A 21292-nucleotide genomic window follows, 5' to 3' on the forward strand; every position below is an offset into this window, starting at 1 on the left:
TTAATATTTCACAAAATTGTTACTATATTAGTGATTAAACAGTGATTAAACTGTATATCCTGCTATATAATTACCTGATTTAAAATGTACACATTTTTGTCTATTAAAAAAAAAAAAAACACACATAGTGCTGATCAGGCAAAACAGTTCATTGACTAGAAGTGGGCGAGTCTTCATACGCGGCAAGTGACTGGAAGAGGCAGTTTGTCACATGGGCGCACACGTCATCACTGTAATGGCAGCTTCCTTTGCACACTAACACAAGGAACAGCAGAGTTTTATTAATAGTTTACATCTCAAGACTCGCTTCTCTAAGGTAACTGGTGACTTGTTTGATGTCAGTCGTTCACTATATGTGCTCCATGCTCAGAAAACAGCAGTGGATATTGTGAAGCGTGAGACCACGACCAGTGTTATTGTTATTGTCGCTTGCATAACATGCGTGTTTTGATAAATGGAGAAGCGTCGGCGTGGATCACACAAGCTCTCTCCTTTGATAGGAAAAGGAAATGTTTAATAACACGCGTAATAAATAAATAAAAGCAAGTGTGTTTGCAGACTAGTATGAATTATGTTTTCGAAAACATTGTGTTTGGATGAACGGTACGGGAGACTGCCACACCTACCACAGACAAAACATAATAAAAAATAAGTTCTAACAAAGTTTTCTTTGGGTTCGGTTTACGTTTATTGATGCGTTGTTATGTGTTTATACACTGGAGATCCTCCGTCTAATTTAATGCTTAAAAACGGACTGTTCAAATATACATTGTTTATATTGTTGAGCTGTAAAGCCCTTCTATCCAATCAGCTGTGGATATGATAATTCCAGTGACGTGATTGGATGATGTAATATTTGCTTGTAGATGCTGTAGCTTTTGAGAACAGCGCGTATTATTTGTGAATGAATAAGGCAGACCACAGTTTTTCATATTTTCCTGGTAAAACTGGTTTCCTGGTATAAATAAAATTAATAATAAGAGATATTTATAATATCTGTGACTTGAATTTCCTGGAATCCTTACAAAATTTCATTTTAGTAACCATGCTTTCCAAAAAAAAAATCTGTGCTTTTTTTATTTATTTTTATTACTACTGTAAAATCATAATGAATTTTAATATAGTCTCTCATTGAAACAGTGTAAATTTGAATCACAGTATTTATTTATTCATTAATTTGATTCCTTCTTTCTTTAGTAACAATGACAGAAAATCTATGAAAGAACGGTTTAGTGTTAGTCTTTTGTAAAAGGTTTGGTAAATGGTTGCATGATCACAGGACAAAAAGACGGGGACAGTAAATCTTTAACTATGGGATGGTTGCTTTATGCACCTGAGAGATCGTCTGTGCAAGGTACAGGTTAACAATCTCATATCTTTCCAACTTTGAGCTCCACGTTACCGGTAAGATCTCAGGTTCTCAGAAGGAAAATGGCTGCAGGTAATTCTTCAGATGACCAAAATGAATAATTCTTGTTCACTAAAGCCTTTTTTTGCACTTATACGGACACTTGCACAGCCAAAATGTCTGTAGATGTCTGTTCTGTGAATGCTTTAGCAAGTTATTAAGTGCGATTTCATGTGGATAGATTGGAAAATTGATTTGAGTGGCGCCTCAAGTTGTATTTATTGATTGATTGATTGATTTTTTTTTTAAATAGGCTTTTTTTTTTTTCATTCACATGGAAGTCATTGGTGATGACCAGATTTCATAAATTGCATTGCGTGCTAATTACTAGTGTAAATTTTACTACTGATGTTTCTCTTTCTCTCAACAGACGCTATGTCCCCAAAGATCACAGTGGAGTTGCTCAGGCAGCTCCGGCAGGCCATGAAGAACAGCAAGTACATCACAGAGCCCATACAGGCCTACATCATCCCATCAGGAGATGCACATCAGGTGATATCTCAATACATTTAAACCTGCTCCAAAAAAAAAAAAAAAACATTGAGCTGTGCTCCACAAATGTCATTCCTTTAAAATTTTTAAAATTACACCTTATAAACATACGCCCTGTGATTTAGAAATGTCCAGCCTGTGATTTAGAAATGTACAGCTTGTGATATATAAACATACTACCTGTGATTTATAAACATTCCACCTTGTAAACACAGAGCCTGTGATTTATAAATGTACAGACTGTGATTTGTAAAAATACAGCCTGTGATGTATAAATATGTAAGGTTATAAACATACAACCTGTGATGAATAAACTTTCAACATTATAAGCATAGCCTGTGATTTACAAACATACAAGCTGTGATTTATAAACATACAGCCTGTGATTAATAAACGTATAACCTTATAAACACAGCACCTATGATTTAGACATACAGACTGTGATTTGTACTGCATCATATATTGTTTTTTATAAACTCGTCATAGAGCCTGTTATTAATAATCTTTCAACTTTTAATTTACAAAACATATAGCCTGTGAGTTATAAATGTATGGACTGTGATTTGCATAAATACTGTTTGTAATGTTTATGAACATTTCACAGAGCCTGAGATATATAAACTTATAGTCAGTTTTAAAAATGTACAGTCTGTGATGTATAAATATTCAATCTGTGATTTTAAACAGCCTGTGATTTATAAGCATTCAGACTCTAAACCATTCAGCCTGTGATCTAATAATGTATTGACTGAGATTTGTAAGAATACTTATGCAATTTATAAATATTTCACCTTATAAACGTGCACAGTGTGATTTATACAGCCTGTGATTTATAATCATGCAGAATGTCATTTGTAACCATTCAACCTTTAAACATTCCGCCCGGTTTATAAATATACAGACTGCGATTTAAAAAAAAAATTGAATGTGATTTATAACTTATGTGACTTATAAACATGGAGCCTGTAATTTAAAAATAGACAGCCTGTGATTATAAACATTTAACCTTTTAAACATTCAACGCCCTAGAGCCAAAAAAATGACATCATTCACTTCAGCTGCTGCAGGGTATTTGTGTGTGTGTGTTCCTGTCATGCCTTTTAATTTCTATTGTTTGGGTGATGGGCTTCCCTCACCCCCTCCTCCCTATGAAATCACCTCTGATTACGTGCATATGTGTGTGTGTGACCTCCTGCTGAGTGTTTTCCTTCGTTCTGCTCGCTGGTTAAATTAGCAGTAATTAGGACTGATTGCTGACAGAACTGATCTCTCTTTTTCCCTTCATCTCTCTCTTTTTCTTGCTGCATCTGTCCATCCTGCAGAGTGAATACATCGCGCCCTGTGACTGCCGGCGTGAGTTCATATGTGGATTCAATGGCTCTGCAGGTGCGTGCAGATTTGGCTCTTACTTCAAAGGATTTACTTTTATATAATTGCAGTAACATCAAAAATGGCAATAATATCATTTAATACCCTTTTTACTGAGTCACAGCAGAGGTTTATCAAGTTACGGAAACATTATAGGTGAACACACACATAGGAAAGAATGGTATTCATAACAAGTCATAGATTACTTATATAAACAGAAATAGATCAGACTTGACAATTCCCTACAATACAAAAATATTATGCACTTAAAGAATGGGGAAGTAAAACTGAGGTATAAGGTTCGTGTCTTATGACTGTGAGAGAGCTCTTTGTGATACATGATTTACAGCTCAGTGGTGTGACCGGATGTTTTTGACTGGAGGCCCATATAGGATAAAGACTCATTCAAAGGCATGAAACATAACCCTACTTCCCTCATATACTATGAGTAATAAAAAATAATTACAAATCATTTTTAATAGTAGTAGTTTAATAAAAATAATAATAATATAAAATTGTATTACACTGTATATTGTACTATAAACTTACGGCCTGTGATTTTAGAACAGACTGTACTTTATAAATGTACAACCTGTTATTTATAAATATACTGCCTGTAATTTATAAACATACAACCTAGATTTCTAAATATTCAATCTTACAAATATTCAGCCTGTAATTTGTAAAAAATACAACCTAGATTTATAAGCATTCAAGCTTACAAATATTCACCTTGTGATTTGTAAATATACAACCTGTGATTTATAAACATTCAACCTTATAAACATACAATCTGTAATTAATAAACATACAACCGGTGATTTAGGAACATAAAAACGGTTACTTATAAACATTCAGCCTGTGATCTATAAATATAAACATTCGGTTTGTGATTTATAAACATACAACCTGTGATTTATAAATCTAAACATTTAACTTATATATTACTTATATATATTAACATTCAACCTGTGATTTATAAACATAAAAACTGTGATTTATAAATATACAACCTGTGTTTCATAAACATACAACCTGTGATTTATAAATATAAACATTCAACTTGTGATTTATAAATATAAACATTCAACTTGTGATTTATAAAATTCAACCTGTGATTTATAAATATACAGCCTGTGACCTATAAACGTTCAATCAATGACTTATAAAGATAAACATGTAACCTGTGATTTATAAACATTTAATCTGTAATTTATAAATGTAAACATTTACCTTGTAATTTATAAACGTACAACTTGTGATTTATAAACATTCCACCTGTGATTTATAAACATAAAAACTGTCATAAACATACAACCTGTGATTTATAAATATAAAAATTTAACTTGTAATTTATAAACATTCAACCTGTGATTTATAGACAAAAAAACTGTGATTTATAAATATAAACATACAACCTGTAATTTCTAAACATAAAAACTGTGTGTTATAAACATACAACCTGTGATTTATAAACATAAAAACTGTCATAAACATACAACCTGTGATTTATAAATATAAACATTTAACTTGTAATTTATAAACATTCAACCTGTGATTTATAAACAAAAAACTGTGATTTATAAATATACAACCTGTGATTATAAATATAAACATACAACCTGTGATTTCTAAACAAAAAACTGTGATTTATAAATATAAACATACAACCTGTGATTTATAAACACAAAAACTGTGTCGTAAACATACAACCTGTGATGTATAAATATAAACATTTAACTTGTAATTTATAAACATTCAACCTGTGATTTATAAACAAAAAACTGTGATTTATAAATATACAACCTGTGATTATAAATATAAACATACAACCTGTGATTTATAAACAAAAAACTGTCGTAAACATACAACCTGTGATGTATAAATATAAACATTTAACTTGTAATTTATAAACATTCAACCTGTGATTTATAAATATAAACTTTCAACTTGTGATTTATAAACATTCATTGTGTGATTTATAAATCTAAACATTCAATCTGTGATTTATAAACATTCACCCTGTGATTTGTAAACGTACAGCCTGAGATTTATAAACAGTTAACCATATAAACATTCAGCTTTTGCTTTATAAACAGTCAACAGTCTGTGATGTTTATATACATATAACTTTAAATTACATGTATAACTTTTTAAACATCGAGCCTGTAATTTGTAAATGTACAGCCTGTAATTTTTAAACCTTTAACCTTTTAATCAGTGATTTACAAAAATACAGACTGTGATTTAATGACATTGCACCTTATAAACGCAGACACTGTAATTTATAAACCTGCTTGTTTCAGGTACTGCTATTGTGACAGAACAGCATGCTGCTTTATGGACAGATGGGCGGTACTTCCTGCAGGCCAGCCAACAGATGGACAATAACTGGACACTAATGAAAATGGGTACAGTGAATGTTAGCACAGTTTTATGACATGCAGTTGCTAGGCCATTACTTTTGTTATCAGTTTGCTATTACATAATCATGAAACATGTTGGCCAAGGTGCTGCTTTTTTCATAAGCCATTGCAACACATTTATTTGAATATATTCCTTGAATTTGAGACTGAGCTTCATGACTTAACATAAATCTTGAGCTGTACACTGATTATTGTATAAGCATCATTGTTTGAAAGAGCAATCTGAATATGAATATGACATATTGTATTGTCAGGACTGAAGGAAACACCATCTCAGGAGGACTGGCTCATCAGCGTTCTCCCAGAAAACTCCAAAGTAGGAGTTGATCCCTGGATCATTGCTGCCGGTGAGGAATTCAACAACAAGACCATATAATATTATAGATCTTTAATATTAATAGGTGTGTCATGCAACATATTTATTTATTTGAAGTATTAATTGTATAAATATACATGACTCTTCTGCATATTAATCTTGACTATTGAAAATAATAGAATATATAAGAATAATATTCAAGAATTTGTATTCATTTGTATCTATAGTAATTTCACATAAAATTGTGGTTGCAATGAGAGAAATCTGCATCTGCATCATGTGCATTTTTGTGTTTTTTAGACCAGTGGAAGAACATGTCTAAGGCTTTGAGCAGTGCAGGTCACTCTTTGGTTGCGGTGCAGGACAATCTCATCGACGCCATCTGGGAAGATCGGCCAGCTCGACCCAGCACCAAACTCATCTCCCTGAGCCTCAAATACACCGGTCAGCATCTCACTGGATGATTTACAGTACAGAAATATGATCTTAAAGATCAGTCATAAAGCCTCAACGCAAGTTTGTGCCACAGTAAAATACAAAATGTTTTGGTTGCTTTTTTCCACGTAGGTCTCACCTGGCAAGATAAAATTACAGCTTTAAGGGGAAAAATGGCAGAAAGGAAGATTTCCTGGTTCGTGGTCACAGCTCTAGATGAGATCGCATGTACGTATCGACATATAGCACAATTTGTGTGTATGTGTGTGTGTTTTTTTTTTTGTTTTTTTTTTGGTGGTCAGATCACGACCCAGCCCTTGTTCCCCTCTCCACTTTCTTATTAACCCCAGTTAAAGAGCTCTTGTGTCAGATGTTGATAATTATGGACATGATTGCGTGAGGGACAAGCTCGTTTTGCCATATTTGGAAGGAGAATTTCCTTTTGCTTTTACAAATATTGTAAAACCTATAAAAATGACAATAACAGCATATTTCAGTAATATTTTTTAAGAAATTATTACTTTTATTCAGCAAGGATGCATTAAACATTAGACATTTATAATGTTAGCAAATATTTATATTTCAAATAAATGCTGATTCAAAAACATGTAATCTCACTGTCTCTTTATAGGGCTTTTTAACCTGCGTGGGTCGGATATCGAGTACAACCCCGTGTTCTTTGCCTACGCGATCATCGGTATTAGCAACATCAGGTAAAACTGCATTCCTGATTCTTTACATTATTTTGAAAATTTCCCATTTCAAATGAGGACACATACTCATAGCTGTCCATATTTTGTTTTAGATTGTTTGTGGACAGTAAGCGTCTGTTGGACCCTACGGTCCGGGAGCATTTGGAACTGGACAGTCCGAGCAAACCAGAACTGACCATACAGTGCTTTCCGTACGAGTCTGTGTACACAGAGCTGCAGGCAGTTTGTGCGGCGCTGGCGCCCAAAGACAAGATGTGGATTTGTGACAAGGCCAGCTGCGCTCTTACACAAGTCATACCCAAGGTGAGTCAAGATGATGTGATTTTAGAGTTTGTGCCTCAAAAGCACTTCAAGTTAATATTGATATATTATTTCCTAAATTTACAGGTGCATCTCAAAAAATTAGAATATCATGAAAAAACTGAAACTTTCATATTTTTTAGATGCATTACATGTAAAGTAAGTATTTTTTTTTGTTTTAATTTTGATGAGTAAAGCTACCAGCTCATAAAAGTAAAAAATCCAGTATCCAGAATATTTACATTTGAGTTTCATTAAATGTCCATCCCTACAATATAAATTCCGGGTATCTCTTGTTCTTTGAAACCACAATAATGGGGAAGACTGCTGACTGCTGATCATGTCCATAATCATTGACACCCTCAACACAGAGGATGAGCCACAGAAGGTCATTACTGAAAGGGGTGGCTGTTTACAGAGTGCTGTATCAAAGCATATCAAACGCAAAGTTGACCGGAAGGAAGAAATTGGGTGGGAAAAGCTTGAAAAGGCTTGAAAAAACTGTCAGGCAAAGGGCTACCAAGCCACTTCTGAAACAGAAACACCATCAGAAGTATCTTACCTGGGCTAAGGAGAAAAAGAACTGGACTGGTCCAAAGTCCTCTTTTCAGATAAAAGTAAATTTTGCATTTCATGTTGAAATCATGATCCCAGAGTCGCAGACTCAGACTGGAGAGGCACAGAATCTGAGCTGCTTGAAGTCCAGTGTGAAGTTTCTGAAGTCAGTGATGATTTGGGGTGCCGTGACGTCTGCTGGTGTTGGTCCATTGTGTTTTATCAAGTGCAAAGTCAATGCAGCCATCTACCAGGAAATTTTGGAGCACTTTATGCTTCCATCTGCTGACAAGCTTTATGGAGATGCTGATTTCCTTTTCCAGCAGGACTTTAGCACCTGCCCACAGTGCAAAAACCACTTCCAAGTTTGCTGACCAAGATATTACTGTGCTTTATTGCCCAGCCAACATGCCTGACCTGAACCCCACTGAGAATCTATGGGATATTTTGTAAGATGAGAAACAGTCGGTCCAACAATATACAGATGATCTGAAGGCTCAATAGTGCCTCAGCGGTGCCACAGGCTGATCACTTACATGCCACACCTCACTGATGCTGTAATTTGTGCTGAAGGAGCCAACCAAGTATTGAGTGCATAAATGAACATACTATAAGGAACTTGGACTTTTCTGTTTTGCAAATCCTTTTTTTTTTTTTTTTTTGATTGATCTTAGGAAATATTCTAATATTTTGAGATACTGGATTTTAATCATCAAAATTAAAACAAAAAATCTTTTGAAATCTTTTACTTTACGTGTAATGAATCTAGAATATATGAAAGTTTAGTTTTTTTGAAATGGGTTGCAATAAAAAAATGAAAATTTTTCACAATATTCTACAATATTCTTTCAATATTCTTTTTTGCGAGGCACCTGTATATCGGTATATGTTTTCACACTATATCACATTATGGAAGTTGTATTGCAATACAACACCTTTCCCAGTTTGTTTCTTCATAGGAACAGATTTGGAGAAATGTAGCATTACATCACTTGCTCACCAATGGGTCCTCTGCAGTGAATGGGTGCCGTCAAAGAGGCCAAACAGCTGATAAAAACATTACAGTAGTTCACAAGTAATCCAGCCAATGAATTAATGTCTTGTGAAGTGAAAAGCTGCATGTTTGTAAAAAACAAATCCATCATTAAGCTGTTTTAGCTTTGAATCCATCCTCTGTTGTGATTTCATCATTCATCAAAATCCACCCACATATTTGTTTAGAACTGATTTGGAGTATTATTGGTTGTAAACGGAGCTTGATCTGTGTATAATTCTCTTCTTATTCACTGGAGAAAAATACAGGACTCATATTTTAGTCAAAAAAAAAAACTTTTTATAGTTATAAGCATCTTGATGATTTTTTTTTGACTACAAACGTGCAGTTTTTTATTTTCCAAGATGTTAATTGATGGACTGGAGTGGTGTGGATTATTGTGATGTATGTGCTGTTTGAACACTCATTCTGACGGCACCCATTCACTGTAGAGGTTCTATTGGTGAGCAAGTGTTCTCCAAATCTGTTACCATTAAGACACAAACTCATCTACATTTTGGATGGCCTGTGAGAGAGTACATTTTCAGCAAATATTCATTTTAGTTGAACTGTTCTAACTGTTCCATCTAAAGTGGTTGAATATGATTAAATATTATTGACTAAAGAATTGTACCTGTCCAGACGCACAGATCTGCAATCCCATACACACCCTTATGTCTGGCTAAAGCCGTCAAGAACCCCACAGAGATCCAAGGCATGAAGATGGCACATGTAAGTCCACATGGCTAGAGATATTTAAGAAATCTTATGCTTTTTTGCTTTATTAATCACAGTATTTTTATCACAGATTAAAGACGCAGTGGCGCTGTGTGAACTTTTTGCCTGGCTGGAGAAAGAGGTATCACTGTGTACAATTTCTGCTACTTTAGCTACTGGAAATATATCATTACATACATTTTTTATAGTAAACTTCCTTCTTTAATGAATGAAGAATTAATGAAGAAGATATAAGAACTTGTATTTGTCATTTGTATAGATTCCCAAAGGTACGGTTACAGAGATATCAGCAGCAGACAAAGCAGAAGAATTGCGTAGGTGAGTCAAACATGCTGCATTTGACCTGCAAAAAGAATTAAATAATGAATTTATCCACATACTTAATTGTGGCTGTGAATTCAAAAAGCTGCATTTCTTGTTGTTTTTGTCATATGAGATTGTGGCTCCACTTACTGGTGATTTATGGAACTACAGACACTGAGGCAGAAAATCTCTTTTTTTCTATGTAGTCAACAGAAAGACTTTGTTGGGCTGAGTTTTCCAACCATCTCTAGTGTGGGACCAAATGGGGCAATAATACATTACAAGTGAGCTGTTCTGATAATCCGGTATTTAAGGATACATTTAATTGATTTTGTATTTTTTAAGTGTCTTTTTCTGTGTTGCTTTTGTAGGCCTCTCCCAGAAACCAACAGAACTCTTTCTCTTAATGAAGTTTATCTTATTGACTCCGGAGCTCAGTACTTGTAAGTGCACAAACACTGCTCAAAAAAAAAAAAAAATCACAAGCAACTTAAGATTACATGTAATTGTAAAAGTACACTACCAGTCAAGAGTAAAATGTAATTTATTTCTGTTATTTCAAAGCTGAATTTTTAGCATTGTTACTCCAGTCACATGATCCTTCAAAAATCATTCTAATATTCTAATTTGCTGTTTGAAAAAACATTAAAATTTGATTAATATAAAGTTCAGAAGAACAGCATTTATCTGAAATAGAAATCTTTTGTAACATTATAAATGTCTTTAGCATTACTTTTGGTCAATTTAAGGCATCTTTGCTAAATAAAAGTATTAATTTCTATAATTTCTTTCCTAAAAAATAAATAAATAAATAAAAATGATACTCCAAGCTTTTGAATGGTGTAGTGTATAATATAAATGCTGTTCATTGGATCTTTCTATTCATCAAAGAATCCTGAAAAAATGTACTCAACTGTTTTAAATATTAATAATAATAATAATGTTTCTTGAACAGCAAATTAGCATATTAGAATGATTTCTGAAGGATCAAGTGACACTGAAGACTGGGGTAATGATGCTAAAAAATGTAGCTTTGATCATAGGAATAAATTACATTTTAAAATATATTAATATAGAAAGCAGTTATTTTAAATAGTAAAAATATTTCACAATATTACTACTTTTACTGTATTTTGGATCAAATAAATACAGGCTTGGTGAGCAAAAGAATTCTTTAAAAAAAACATTAAAAATCTTACTGTTCAAAAACGTTTGACTGGTAGTGTTCATGTTCTTAAGTGAAATTTAAGGAAATTTAACATACTTTTAAAAGCTGACATTTAATTTTAAAAAATGTATGTGTGTAAAATTATATGGAAAAAAATAGATTCTTTAAATGTTTAATTTGTTTTTGAAAGTAGTCTCTTATGCTCACCAAGGCTGCATTTATTTGATGAAAAATACAGTAAAAACAGTAATCATGTAAAATATTTGTATAATTTAAAATACCTGTTTTCTCTTTTAATATATTTTAAAATGTAATTTATTTCTCTGATACAAAGCTGAATTTTCAGCATCATTACACTAGTCTTCACTGTCACATGATCCTTCAGAAATCAGTCTAATATGCTGATTTGCTGCTCAAGAATTTTTTTTCCTATGTTGAAAACAGTTTTTACTGTTTAATATTTTTATGGAAACCGTGATACATTTTTTCAGGATTTTTTGATTAACAGACGGTTTAAAAGAACAGCATTTATGTTAAACAATACATTTTTTTAAATGTCTTTACTCTCACTTTTGATTTAATGCATTCTAGAAAAATAAAAGAATACATTTTCTTTTCAGAATATACATTTATATTTAATAGGAACATTTAGTCATTTCAATTTTCTGAAAGAGCACTAACTCTATATTTAAATATGCAAATATCTGAGGTAAAATAAATACAAATACTATATGAAATTTTATTTTTTGTCTTTCTTATCCAGAGATGGAACTACAGATGTGACCCGTACGGTGCACTTTGGCACTCCTTCTGATTATGAGAAGGTAAATAGTTTCAAAAAACCTTTTTTATATATATATATATATATATATATATAATTTAAAGATCAAACTCTTCCTACTTGACAGACTGAAAACTGTCAGTCTACCCATAACTCTAATAGTTCTTGTCCTTTAACACTCTGATCTCCACAGGAATGTTTCACGTATGTCCTAAAGGGACACATCGCTGTCAGTGCTGCTGTTTTTCCCAATGGAACCAAAGGTACGGCCTTAAAATCAGATACTTTAAGCAGTTTTACCAGTGAGATTAGAAATGTTTTGTCTCAATGGTCTGTGCTTTTGCGTACAGGTCATCTGTTGGACTCATTTGCTCGTGCTGCTCTCTGGGAATCGGGGTTGGACTATCTTCACGGTACCGGCCACGGCGTCGGATGTTTCCTTAATGTGCACGAGGGTCCGTGTGGCATCAGCTACAAAACATTTGCAGACGAACCTTTGGAGGCCGGAATGATTGTCAGCGATGGTATGGAAAAACATACGTGCTTTAATCATTTATATTTTCTCCCCTTATTTAAATAATACCTTTGTAAATTGTACATGTTTTTGTTTCCAGAGCCTGGATACTATGAAGATGGTTCTTTTGGCATTCGGATAGAAAACGTCGTCCTAGTTATTCCCGCCAAAACTAAGGTAACGACTGCATCACACACTAGTTAGTTCATTTTTACTCCTAAAAAATTAATATTCTGCCACAGTTCATTTTGAAGGTACACTAGGTTAACTTTTATCCAAATGTTTGCGATGCTTCATCTTTACTAGTAGGTGTCAGTATTGAGTTAAAGACGTAACAGCACAAACTAAACCAAAACATGATTTAATGTGCTTTTGAGAGGTCTAAAGATTGATATTTTAGCTTTTCCCTTCCTTTATTTCAGTACAACTACAGAAACAGAGGTAGTCTGACGTTTGAAGCCCTCACTTTGGTCCCCATCCAGCTGAAGATGATCAACACAGACATGCTCACACAGAAAGAGGTAAAAGCAGGCTGACGGATGGTTGCGATGACTGACTGCTTTATCTAGAATTGTATTTTTCTTATATAGATATAATTCAGTTTAGTTTAGTAGTACTGGTGGTATGTTTACACAACAGCAACACACTAAAAATGTTTTCCTAAAAATGTTGTAAAAATGACTAAAAATGCAGGATTATTTATGCCAGGCCAGTAGGTAGCAATGTGAGTTTGTGAAAAAACACTACACACCTGGGTGCAAACATACAGACTGAACCATAATACACAAGCGCATGATGTAACTTTCTTTTGTTTTCATAAATTTGCATTTTTTTTGTATTTTTCATGGCGATGATAATGATATAGTTTTCAAAAACTTGCACGTTTGCAAAAGTTAGCATTTTTAGGCCCCCAAAATAATGTGTAAATAAAAGGCCAAAATGCATAAAAAGTTTAAAACGTGTATAAAAACATGTTGTTGTATACAGTAAAAGTCCCCAATTAACATGCTAACAGTGTTTTGTGGTTTTAGCTATTAGGCAGAAGAAAAAAGTCACAAACATTGTGTTTACAAAGTGTTTATTTAAAAAAAAAAATCAAAACAAATGTGCACGCAATAATAAAAATCTGGCTACATGCGATTGCAGACTCTGCTAAAGACAATATTTACATCATTACATTACGATTAGGTAATTTACATCAGATTATATCAGCATATGTGTAAAAACCATAGTAAACTTCATAAGCTTATGAAAATAGCACAAGTGTCAGGCATGTGAAAACTTGCTTGAGACAGCTATTGTGTGATAATTCACATTTGAGTACATAAAACCGTTATTATAGCATAGATTGCTGTAGTAATACATGCTTGTCATCCTGCAGCGTGATTGGGTGAATGACTACCACAAGAAATGCCGGGAGACGGTTGGGGCGGAGCTGGAGCGGCAAGGCAGGAAGGAAGCTCTGGATTGGCTGATCCGAGAAACTCAGCCGATTGTTTAAAACTATTGTTGACTGATTTTTTTTGTTATCGTAACGACCACCAGTGATTTTTTCCCTGTCGTTCTCTCTCGTTCTTGGTCTCTATCTGCTTTTCTGGTGGATGTAATTCACTTTCTGCTTCTTTTGTAAAGCACGCTTTCATCAGCTGTTTTATGAGCCAATTAAACTGTGTGGAAAAAGATACACAGCATTTGTCTTTTATAACCATTTGTTTACATTGTAAGAAAAAGAGCAGCGTGATCATTCTGTGAAATGTCTCTTTTTGTGTTCTACGTAAGAAAGAGTGTCAGACAGGTTTGGGATGACATGACGGTGATCAAACTGTTCTATAAATACTATCTTTCTACAGCTGCATGGAAAAAGTGGGTGCAGCTAGGATGATGCCGCTCTTGGGACCGTTGGCATAGTCCTGCATCGTGAGTGGAGCTTGTACGGACGCCGTGTGAGGGGGGGGCCTGTCCTCCTCGTGTCCCACGGGCAGAGGGTTGGTGTAGATGTAGTGGATGCGTGAGTTGTCCTCCGGGCCCTCCTGATGTCTGAACTGGGCGAACGGGTTATGAAAACTTGGGGTTTTCTTCACACACGTTGCACCCACTGGCTCTTCAGGAACTTCACAAATCACAGCGCTCTCGTAGACGCGAGCCCGCCGATACTTCCTGTGACACAAAAGTACGTACTGTTACAACTACTGGACACAATTTAGCATCCAATACGAGGTTCTTGACCAAAAAAGACAGAGCCCAATATGAATATGGTGATGGGAAAAAATATTTTAGTGCTTTTGCATTCACTAGCAAAACTTTTTTTTTAAATTCTTGAGAAATTCTCTCGCAAAAGTATTGAATTCCTCTAAGATTCTTGGCAATTGCTTGCAAAAGTTCTGCATTTCCCTAATAAACTTTGCATTCTTTCACAAAAGTATTGAATTTGTGAGTAAATACCTTTTTAAGATTTTTAGGTAAACACAAAACTTTTGTGAGTAATTTCCATTTCCATAATAAACTTTGCATTTGCTCACAAAAGAATTGGATTCCTCCAAGAATCTTGAAAAACTTTTGTGAGCAAATGCAAGATTTTTAGGGAAACAAAAAACTTCTGTGAGCAATTTCCATTTCCATAATAAACTCACAATTTCATTTGCTCACAAAAGAATTGGATTCCTCCAATAATCTTGAAATTTGCTTGCAAAAGTTTTGTGTTTCTCTAATAAACTTTGCATTCTTTCGCAAAAATATAGAATTCCTCAAAGAATCTTGGCATTTGTTTGCAACAGTTGTGCATTTCCCTAAAAATCTTGGCATTTGCTTGCAAAAGTTTTGCAAGTTTTGTATTTCTTAATTTTTCTTAAAAAAAAAGTTTTGTAATTCTTTCTTAAAATAAATACTCGCTAAAGTTTTGTATTTGCTTAAAAATCTTAGTATTTGCTAAGTATTTTCCCATTTCCCTAAAAGTCCTGCCATTTGCTCGCTAATGGTTTGCGTTTCACTAATAAACTTTGCATTTCATTCACAAATGTATAGAATTCCTCCAAGAATCTTGGAATTTGCTTGCAAAAGTTTAGTTTTTCCCTAATAAACTTTTGCATTCTTTTCGAAAAGTATTGAATTCCCCCAGGAATCTTGGCATTTGTTTTCAACAGTTTTGCATTTCCCTTAAAATCTTGGCATTTGCTCACAGAAGTTTTGCGTTTCCCTTAAAATCTTGGCTTTTGCTCTCAGAAGTTTTGCGTTTCCCTAATAAACTTTTAATTAAATATTTGCTTGCAGGAGTTTTCCATTTCCCTAAAAGTCTTTCCATTTGCTCACTAAAGTTTTGTATTTCCCTAATAAACTTTTGCATTCTTTTTGAAAAGTACTGAATTCCCCCAGGAATCTTGGCATTTGTTTTCAAGTTTTGCGTTTCCCTTAAAATCTTGGCATTTGCTCACTTGCGTTTCCCTAATAAACTTTTAATTCTTTCCCAAAAGTATTACATTTGTCCTAGTGACTTTGCACTCGCTCACAAACGTGTTGAATTCCTCCAGGAATCTTGGCATTTACTCGCTAAAGTTTCCTTAAAAATCTTTGTATTTGCTTGCAGGAGTTTTCCATTTCCCTAAAAGTCTTGCCATTTGCTCACTAAAGTTTTGTATTTCCCTAATAAACTTTGCATTGTTTTGCAAAAGTATTATGTTCCTCAGAGAAGCTTTGCTTCTTCCGCAAAAGTATTGAATTTCTCCAAGAATCTCGACATTTGCTAAACTTGCTCACAAAAGTTACTTTGCATTATTTTCCAAAATTTTGCACTAGCTTGCAAAAGTATTGAATTCTTCCAAGAATTTCGGCATTTGTTTGCAAAAGTTTTGTTAAAAATCTTAGCATTTGCTCACAAAAGTTTTGCATTTCTCCAATAAACTTTGTATTCTTTTACAAAAGTTTTGAATTCCTCATTTTGAAATGTTGCATTCGCTCACAAAAGTGTTTAATTCCTCCAAGAATCTTGGCACGTGATTGAAAAAAAATCTTGCAAAATTGCTTTTGCTCGCAAAAGTTTTGTTTCCCTAATAAACTTTGCATACTGTTGCAAAAGTATTGAATTTCTTCAAGAATCTTGGCATTTGGTCCCAAAGTTTTGCATTTCCCTAAAAATCTCGGCATTGGCAAGTTTTGCCAAAATATTGTTCTGCTGAGAAACTTTGCATTCGTTTGCGAAGTATTGAGTTTCACTGAAAATGTTCGCTTTCTGTCACAAAAGTATTGCGTTTTCCTGTGAAACTTTGTGTTCATTTGCAAAAGTTTTAAGGTTCTCAAAAAATCGTTGCATACTCTTGCAAAAGTTTAGCATTTCTCTGGGAAATTTTACATTCTCACACAAAAGTATTGTATTTTCCTGATAAACTTCTCGCAAAAGTTGAAAAAATGAAATAATATGAAACTGAAGAACTATATTTTATTGCTTTTAGAAGTGAAATCTCTCTATTATTCAGAGGACTTTTTAAGTCTATGATAAATATCACAAATCTTTTGGATTCCCTTGACAAACTTTGCATTCACTTGCAAAACTTTTGTTAGTTCTTTTCTATTTTTAGACAATCCCATTGGTCTTTCTATTTATAAAATAAACAGATTTCGGTTTTCTAAAGAATATTCCTCAGACACAAATACACACAAACATCATGAATTTGGCCACAATGTGTATTATCGAGACCGAGACGGCCCAGTAAATCATAATGCAAAAGCATCGTGATGTCTTCATACACTAGGTAATGTTTACTTTTTATGTTCTCTGGTAATATGTTGGACCTTATACCAGACATAACTTCAAACGGCATATTTGTAGATGATACATATGTACACACTGATAAAGTATATTAGTTAAATTTAATGACTGGTGTTAGTTTTGCATTGCTCTAGCAAAACTCACACCAACCGCTGGATGTCTTTGTTGACGCTTAAATCAGGCCGCTACAATCATAGATATGTATATGATTAGATATAGATGTAGATATAGATATAGATTAGATACAGATATAGATTAGATATGTATACAGATATGCGCAGATAGATTTTTGAGTTTTTTTTTAAAAAACTCTTTGCATACGCTTGTAAAAGTTTTGCATTTCTCTGGGAAACTTTACATTCTCACACAAAAGTATTGTATTTTCCTGATAAACTTCTCGCAAATGTTGAAAAAATTAAATAATATGAAATCGAAGAACTATATTTTATTGCTTTTGGAAGTGAAATCTGTCTATTATTCAGACGACTTTTTGGAAGCAAAGTATATTTTAAATCTATGATAAATATCACAAATCTTCTGTGCTCCCTTGACAAACTTTGCTTTCACTTGCAAAACTTTTGTTATAAAAAAACGAGGCAGGAGGACATACTTTTTAAAGCAAACTTTCTCAGTTTTTGTGACAGAATGCAAAAATCACTGAAATTTAATTTTTCTTCCCATCTCATATTTTTCCATCACCATGTTTCTTTAGGGGCTCTGTAGCTATAAAAATGCATTTTGTTAAAAAAATGCAAACTTTGTGAAATATTTATCTGTGAGTGTCCAGTACTTTTTTTTTTTTTTTGGTTCGTTGTACATCTGTTTGCTCACCTTCTGTTTCTTTGGTGCAAGATACAGCTGATGATTCCTGTCACCATCAGGATAAACAAAGCTACTGCAGAAAGGGTAATGTTGATCATCTTAACCTCTGTGTGAGAAAAGTGGAAAAACAGATTAAATAAACAAATTTGCACATTGTGATTGTCAAATACTAGTTGATCATGTTCATGAGCTAAAACAGTTTACTCACCATTGAGAGCAGCTTGTGTTTTTGGATATTCAGGTTTCAAGTCCGTCTCGTTAAGAGACAAATCAATTCCTGTTAAGCTCATGCTGCTGATGACATAGGCCAAAAGTGAACAACAAACTGTTGAGTCTGGAAAGATAAGAGGTGGTGAGAATATTCATTAGTATGAAGCCATGTGACTATGTGGATCTGTTTCCACAGAAACGCCGCTACCTCACCGCCCCAGTGGCCCCCTAACTTTATTCAACTTTGACAGTTTGGGGTCCTTAAAGATCCAGGCTACATCCCAAAAACACAGCAAAACAGTTTTTGTGTCTAACCCAATAAATCCAGAGCACAAGTTTCATTTGGAAACTCATTAAAAGCGTTCATAACACATACGCTGCGTCTCTTTTAGCAGGGCCTGCTGCAGTCTGAACAGATAAACACAAAGCCGGCATTCATTAGCATTCATGCTTCATTTCATCTGGGACTTTAAAAACAATCTTATACGATTAACTCTGGCTCTCGACATGAGAATGCTGGGAAATAATCCCATGATGCTCACACATGTCCCACATTGTTTACAAAACGCTGCCTATTCTTGATTTGCCTTCAAAGTTCTTTTCTAGAACAGTTTCTATTTTTAGACAATCCCACTGGTCTTTCTATTTATAAAACAGCTTTCCGCGTTTTCTAAAGAACATTCCTCACACACAAATATACACAAACATCGTGAATTTGGCCACAATGTGTATTATCAAGACAAAGTCGGCTCAGCAAATCATAATGAAAAAGCATTGTGATGTCTTCATACACTAGGTAATGTTCACTTTTTATGTTCTCTGGTAATATTTTGGACCTTATACCAGACTTCAAACGGCATATTTGTACACGATACATATGTGCACATTGATAAAGTATATTAGTTAAATTTAATGACTGGTGTTAGTTTTGCATTGCTCTTGCAAAGCTCACACCAACCCCTAGATGTCATTGTTGACGCTCAAATCAGGCCGCTACAATCATGTATATGATTAGATATAGATGTAGATGTAGATATAGATGTAGGCTAGATGTAGATATAGATATAGATATGCAGGACAGTTTTTACATTATTCCAAACGTCAGAGAAATATAATACAAAGTATACACATAGAAATGTTTAAAACATGATGTATCTGTGTCTTACAAATACTTAAAAAAGAAAAGAAAAAGAAAAACAGTTTTTCTTGGATACAGCTTTATTTTGTTTTCAAAACCATAAATAGGAGCACTTTTGTGCACCTCTTTTCCCTTCAGTTAATACACAATATGGCAATAACAGCCTAAAAGTTTTGCCTAAGAGTCTAAGAGTATCAACAGTCTATTGATGTTACCGCTTCAGATTTCCTGTTAAACTTAAGATGTGATGTTGAACTTAATTATAGCTCATTATGTTTAACAAGAGCAATGTTTTTACACAATAAATCAATAGCAGAGCGATTCAAATATCAGCATTGCAAGTGGGAGCAAATAAACATCAGACTTACCTCGGAAATGTCCAACTTTGTATGTCAAGCACGAAAAGGACGTGCTGAAGTTTTATGTAAACATCAGCAATAAAACAATTCACTTTTCACTGTTCATTACTACACATAAACCGTTCTGGGACATTTTGCAATGAGTCATGAATCATTGACCTATGAGCTGCTTTATTGGCTCCTCGCGCAATAATATTTATCTTTGTAAAGTAACAATTTTTCTGGAGGAAATTTGATTTGTTTGGCTGTTGTGTCTCTTAATTTTACGTCAACTGGAAATCGAGTATTTTCTTCTTTTGTAAGACATATGCTGAAAGGCACAATCATATAACACCGTATTTCAAGCCTGATACCAACATGTGGAATACATTACCGTCCTGTTTGGTCTCCGGCCTAAACATGGGTTGTAAAAGAGTGCTGGGTTTAATTATTTGTATAAATGTGTTGCTCTTCAAGTTGTGCCAGAGTCAATAGATTTGATGCAGAAACCGTGTGCCCGCCGCAGAAGAATTCATGGGATCACCGACACCTCACTGCCCTCCCTCAGTGTGTTTGCTGGACAGCCTGCTGGGTAAATCTGGGTTATACTGGACTCAGACATGGGTCAGTGAGAGGCTTCAATGCTGATTTTTGATAAATGCCAGATATAATAACACAGAAAGATCGTTCTCACCATTCGCCAAAGGCTGACACACAAATATCAAGCAATGTAGGTCGTTCCCAGCGATCTGCCTAAAAGTTTCACATTTTTCATTTCAGAAATCAATATTGTTCCTCTAACAGACCGATAGTGTGAGAAATGTTTGTTTGAACTATGCGGTGAAAATAAATAGTCATTCGTTGTTTATGAATATTTTAAAGGGAACAGTGACAGAATAACTGCGTATATTCACTGCTACGTTAACGAATTTTCGCGGGCAAAAATTGTTTGGGGAACTGCTTGGAGAAATACACTAACAATTCTGAGAAATAAAAATGTAGATATAAACTTGCTTTTGCGAGGACAAAAAGAGCAGAAATTGTGAGATAAAATGTCGAAAACACTTTTTTCGTGGCAGAAACAAAGGATAAATGAATTCAAGAATTAGGACTAGAGAAAAAAAAAGAATTCTGAGTTCACACCTCGTCATTCTGAGAATGTTGACAAAAATAAGTCTGAATTGTGAGGTATAAACTCCGAAATAGAACGATAAATGTTAGAATTGTGAGATTAAAAAGCCTCAATTAGCTTCTGATGTGCAAATTCCTATCCACTTTATTCTTCAAGGTGGAGTAAGCTTATCGGCGAGACGAGACTTCATTAGCCGCTATATTAATTAAAATACAGAGAAGAATAACAACGTGCAGGGGAGAGCGGGACGAAAGTACCATTTTTCAGAAAAACGTAATTTAAAAAGATAAAGTTATAGACACAGATATGTTTTTGCTGTGGCCTGTATCTCAGAAGTGTGGTA

At 34.1% G+C, this 21292-nt stretch overlaps 2 protein-coding genes across 3 annotated transcripts; one reads left to right on the forward strand and one right to left on the reverse strand.

Moving 5' to 3' along the window:
* The first annotated feature begins 190 nt into the window (after window positions 1–190).
* xpnpep1 (X-prolyl aminopeptidase (aminopeptidase P) 1, soluble) lies at window positions 191–14234 on the forward strand. Of its 2 annotated transcripts, none has more exons than XM_051094521.1 (20): window positions 191–316; window positions 1779–1900; window positions 3223–3286; window positions 5575–5679; window positions 5949–6041; window positions 6311–6454; window positions 6578–6673; window positions 7077–7158; window positions 7251–7461; window positions 9689–9778; window positions 9855–9905; window positions 10044–10102; window positions 10294–10371; window positions 10459–10530; window positions 12019–12079; window positions 12230–12299; window positions 12387–12560; window positions 12651–12727; window positions 12973–13071; window positions 13932–14234. In XM_051094521.1, exons 2-20 carry the CDS (start codon window positions 1784–1786, stop codon window positions 14049–14051), a joined length of 1863 nt encoding a protein of 620 aa, XP_050950478.1. In that variant the 5' UTR covers window positions 191–316; window positions 1779–1783; the 3' UTR covers window positions 14052–14234. The 2 variants fall into 2 exon arrangements, with proteins under 2 accessions (XP_050950478.1, XP_050950477.1); XM_051094520.1 differs by lacking the exon at window positions 191–316 and adding an exon at window positions 1252–1441.
* A 144-nt stretch (window positions 14235–14378) lies between these two features.
* si:dkey-246e1.3 (uncharacterized) lies at window positions 14379–19895 on the reverse strand. The gene is made up of 4 exons (XM_051094530.1): window positions 19848–19895; window positions 18340–18465; window positions 18141–18237; window positions 14379–14707 (listed from the first exon to the last, which is right to left on the reverse strand). Exons 2-4 carry the CDS (start codon window positions 18419–18421, stop codon window positions 14395–14397), a joined length of 492 nt encoding a protein of 163 aa, XP_050950487.1. The 5' UTR covers window positions 18422–18465; window positions 19848–19895; the 3' UTR covers window positions 14379–14394.
* Between the last annotated feature and the right edge of the window lie 1397 nt (window positions 19896–21292).

Source organism: Labeo rohita, chromosome 22 (genome assembly GCF_022985175.1).
Source record: "Labeo rohita strain BAU-BD-2019 chromosome 22, IGBB_LRoh.1.0, whole genome shotgun sequence".
Classification (NCBI taxonomy): Eukaryota; Metazoa; Chordata; class Actinopteri; order Cypriniformes; family Cyprinidae; genus Labeo; species Labeo rohita.

What these genes read in the sequence shown, in the direction of transcription:
- xpnpep1 (XM_051094520.1), top strand. An exon ending in CGGAATGATTGTCAGCGATG is followed by an intron (nt 12,561 to 12,650) that starts GTATGGAAAAAC and finishes TTTTGTTTCCAG; the next exon opens with AGCCTGGATACTATGAAGAT. An exon ending in TTATTCCCGCCAAAACTAAG is followed by an intron (nt 12,728 to 12,972) that starts GTAACGACTGCA and finishes CCTTTATTTCAG; the next exon opens with TACAACTACAGAAACAGAGG.
- si:dkey-246e1.3 (XM_051094530.1), bottom strand. Translation starts at nt 18,421, where the DNA reads ATGAGCTTAACAGGAATTGATTTGTCTCTTAACGAGACGGACTTGAAA. An exon ending in AACACAAGCTGCTCTCAATG is followed by an intron (nt 18,238 to 18,339) that starts GTGAGTAAACTG and finishes TTTCTCACACAG; the next exon opens with AGGTTAAGATGATCAACATT. An exon ending in TTGCACCAAAGAAACAGAAG is followed by an intron (nt 14,708 to 18,140) that starts GTGAGCAAACAG and finishes TTTGTGTCACAG; the next exon opens with GAAGTATCGGCGGGCTCGCG.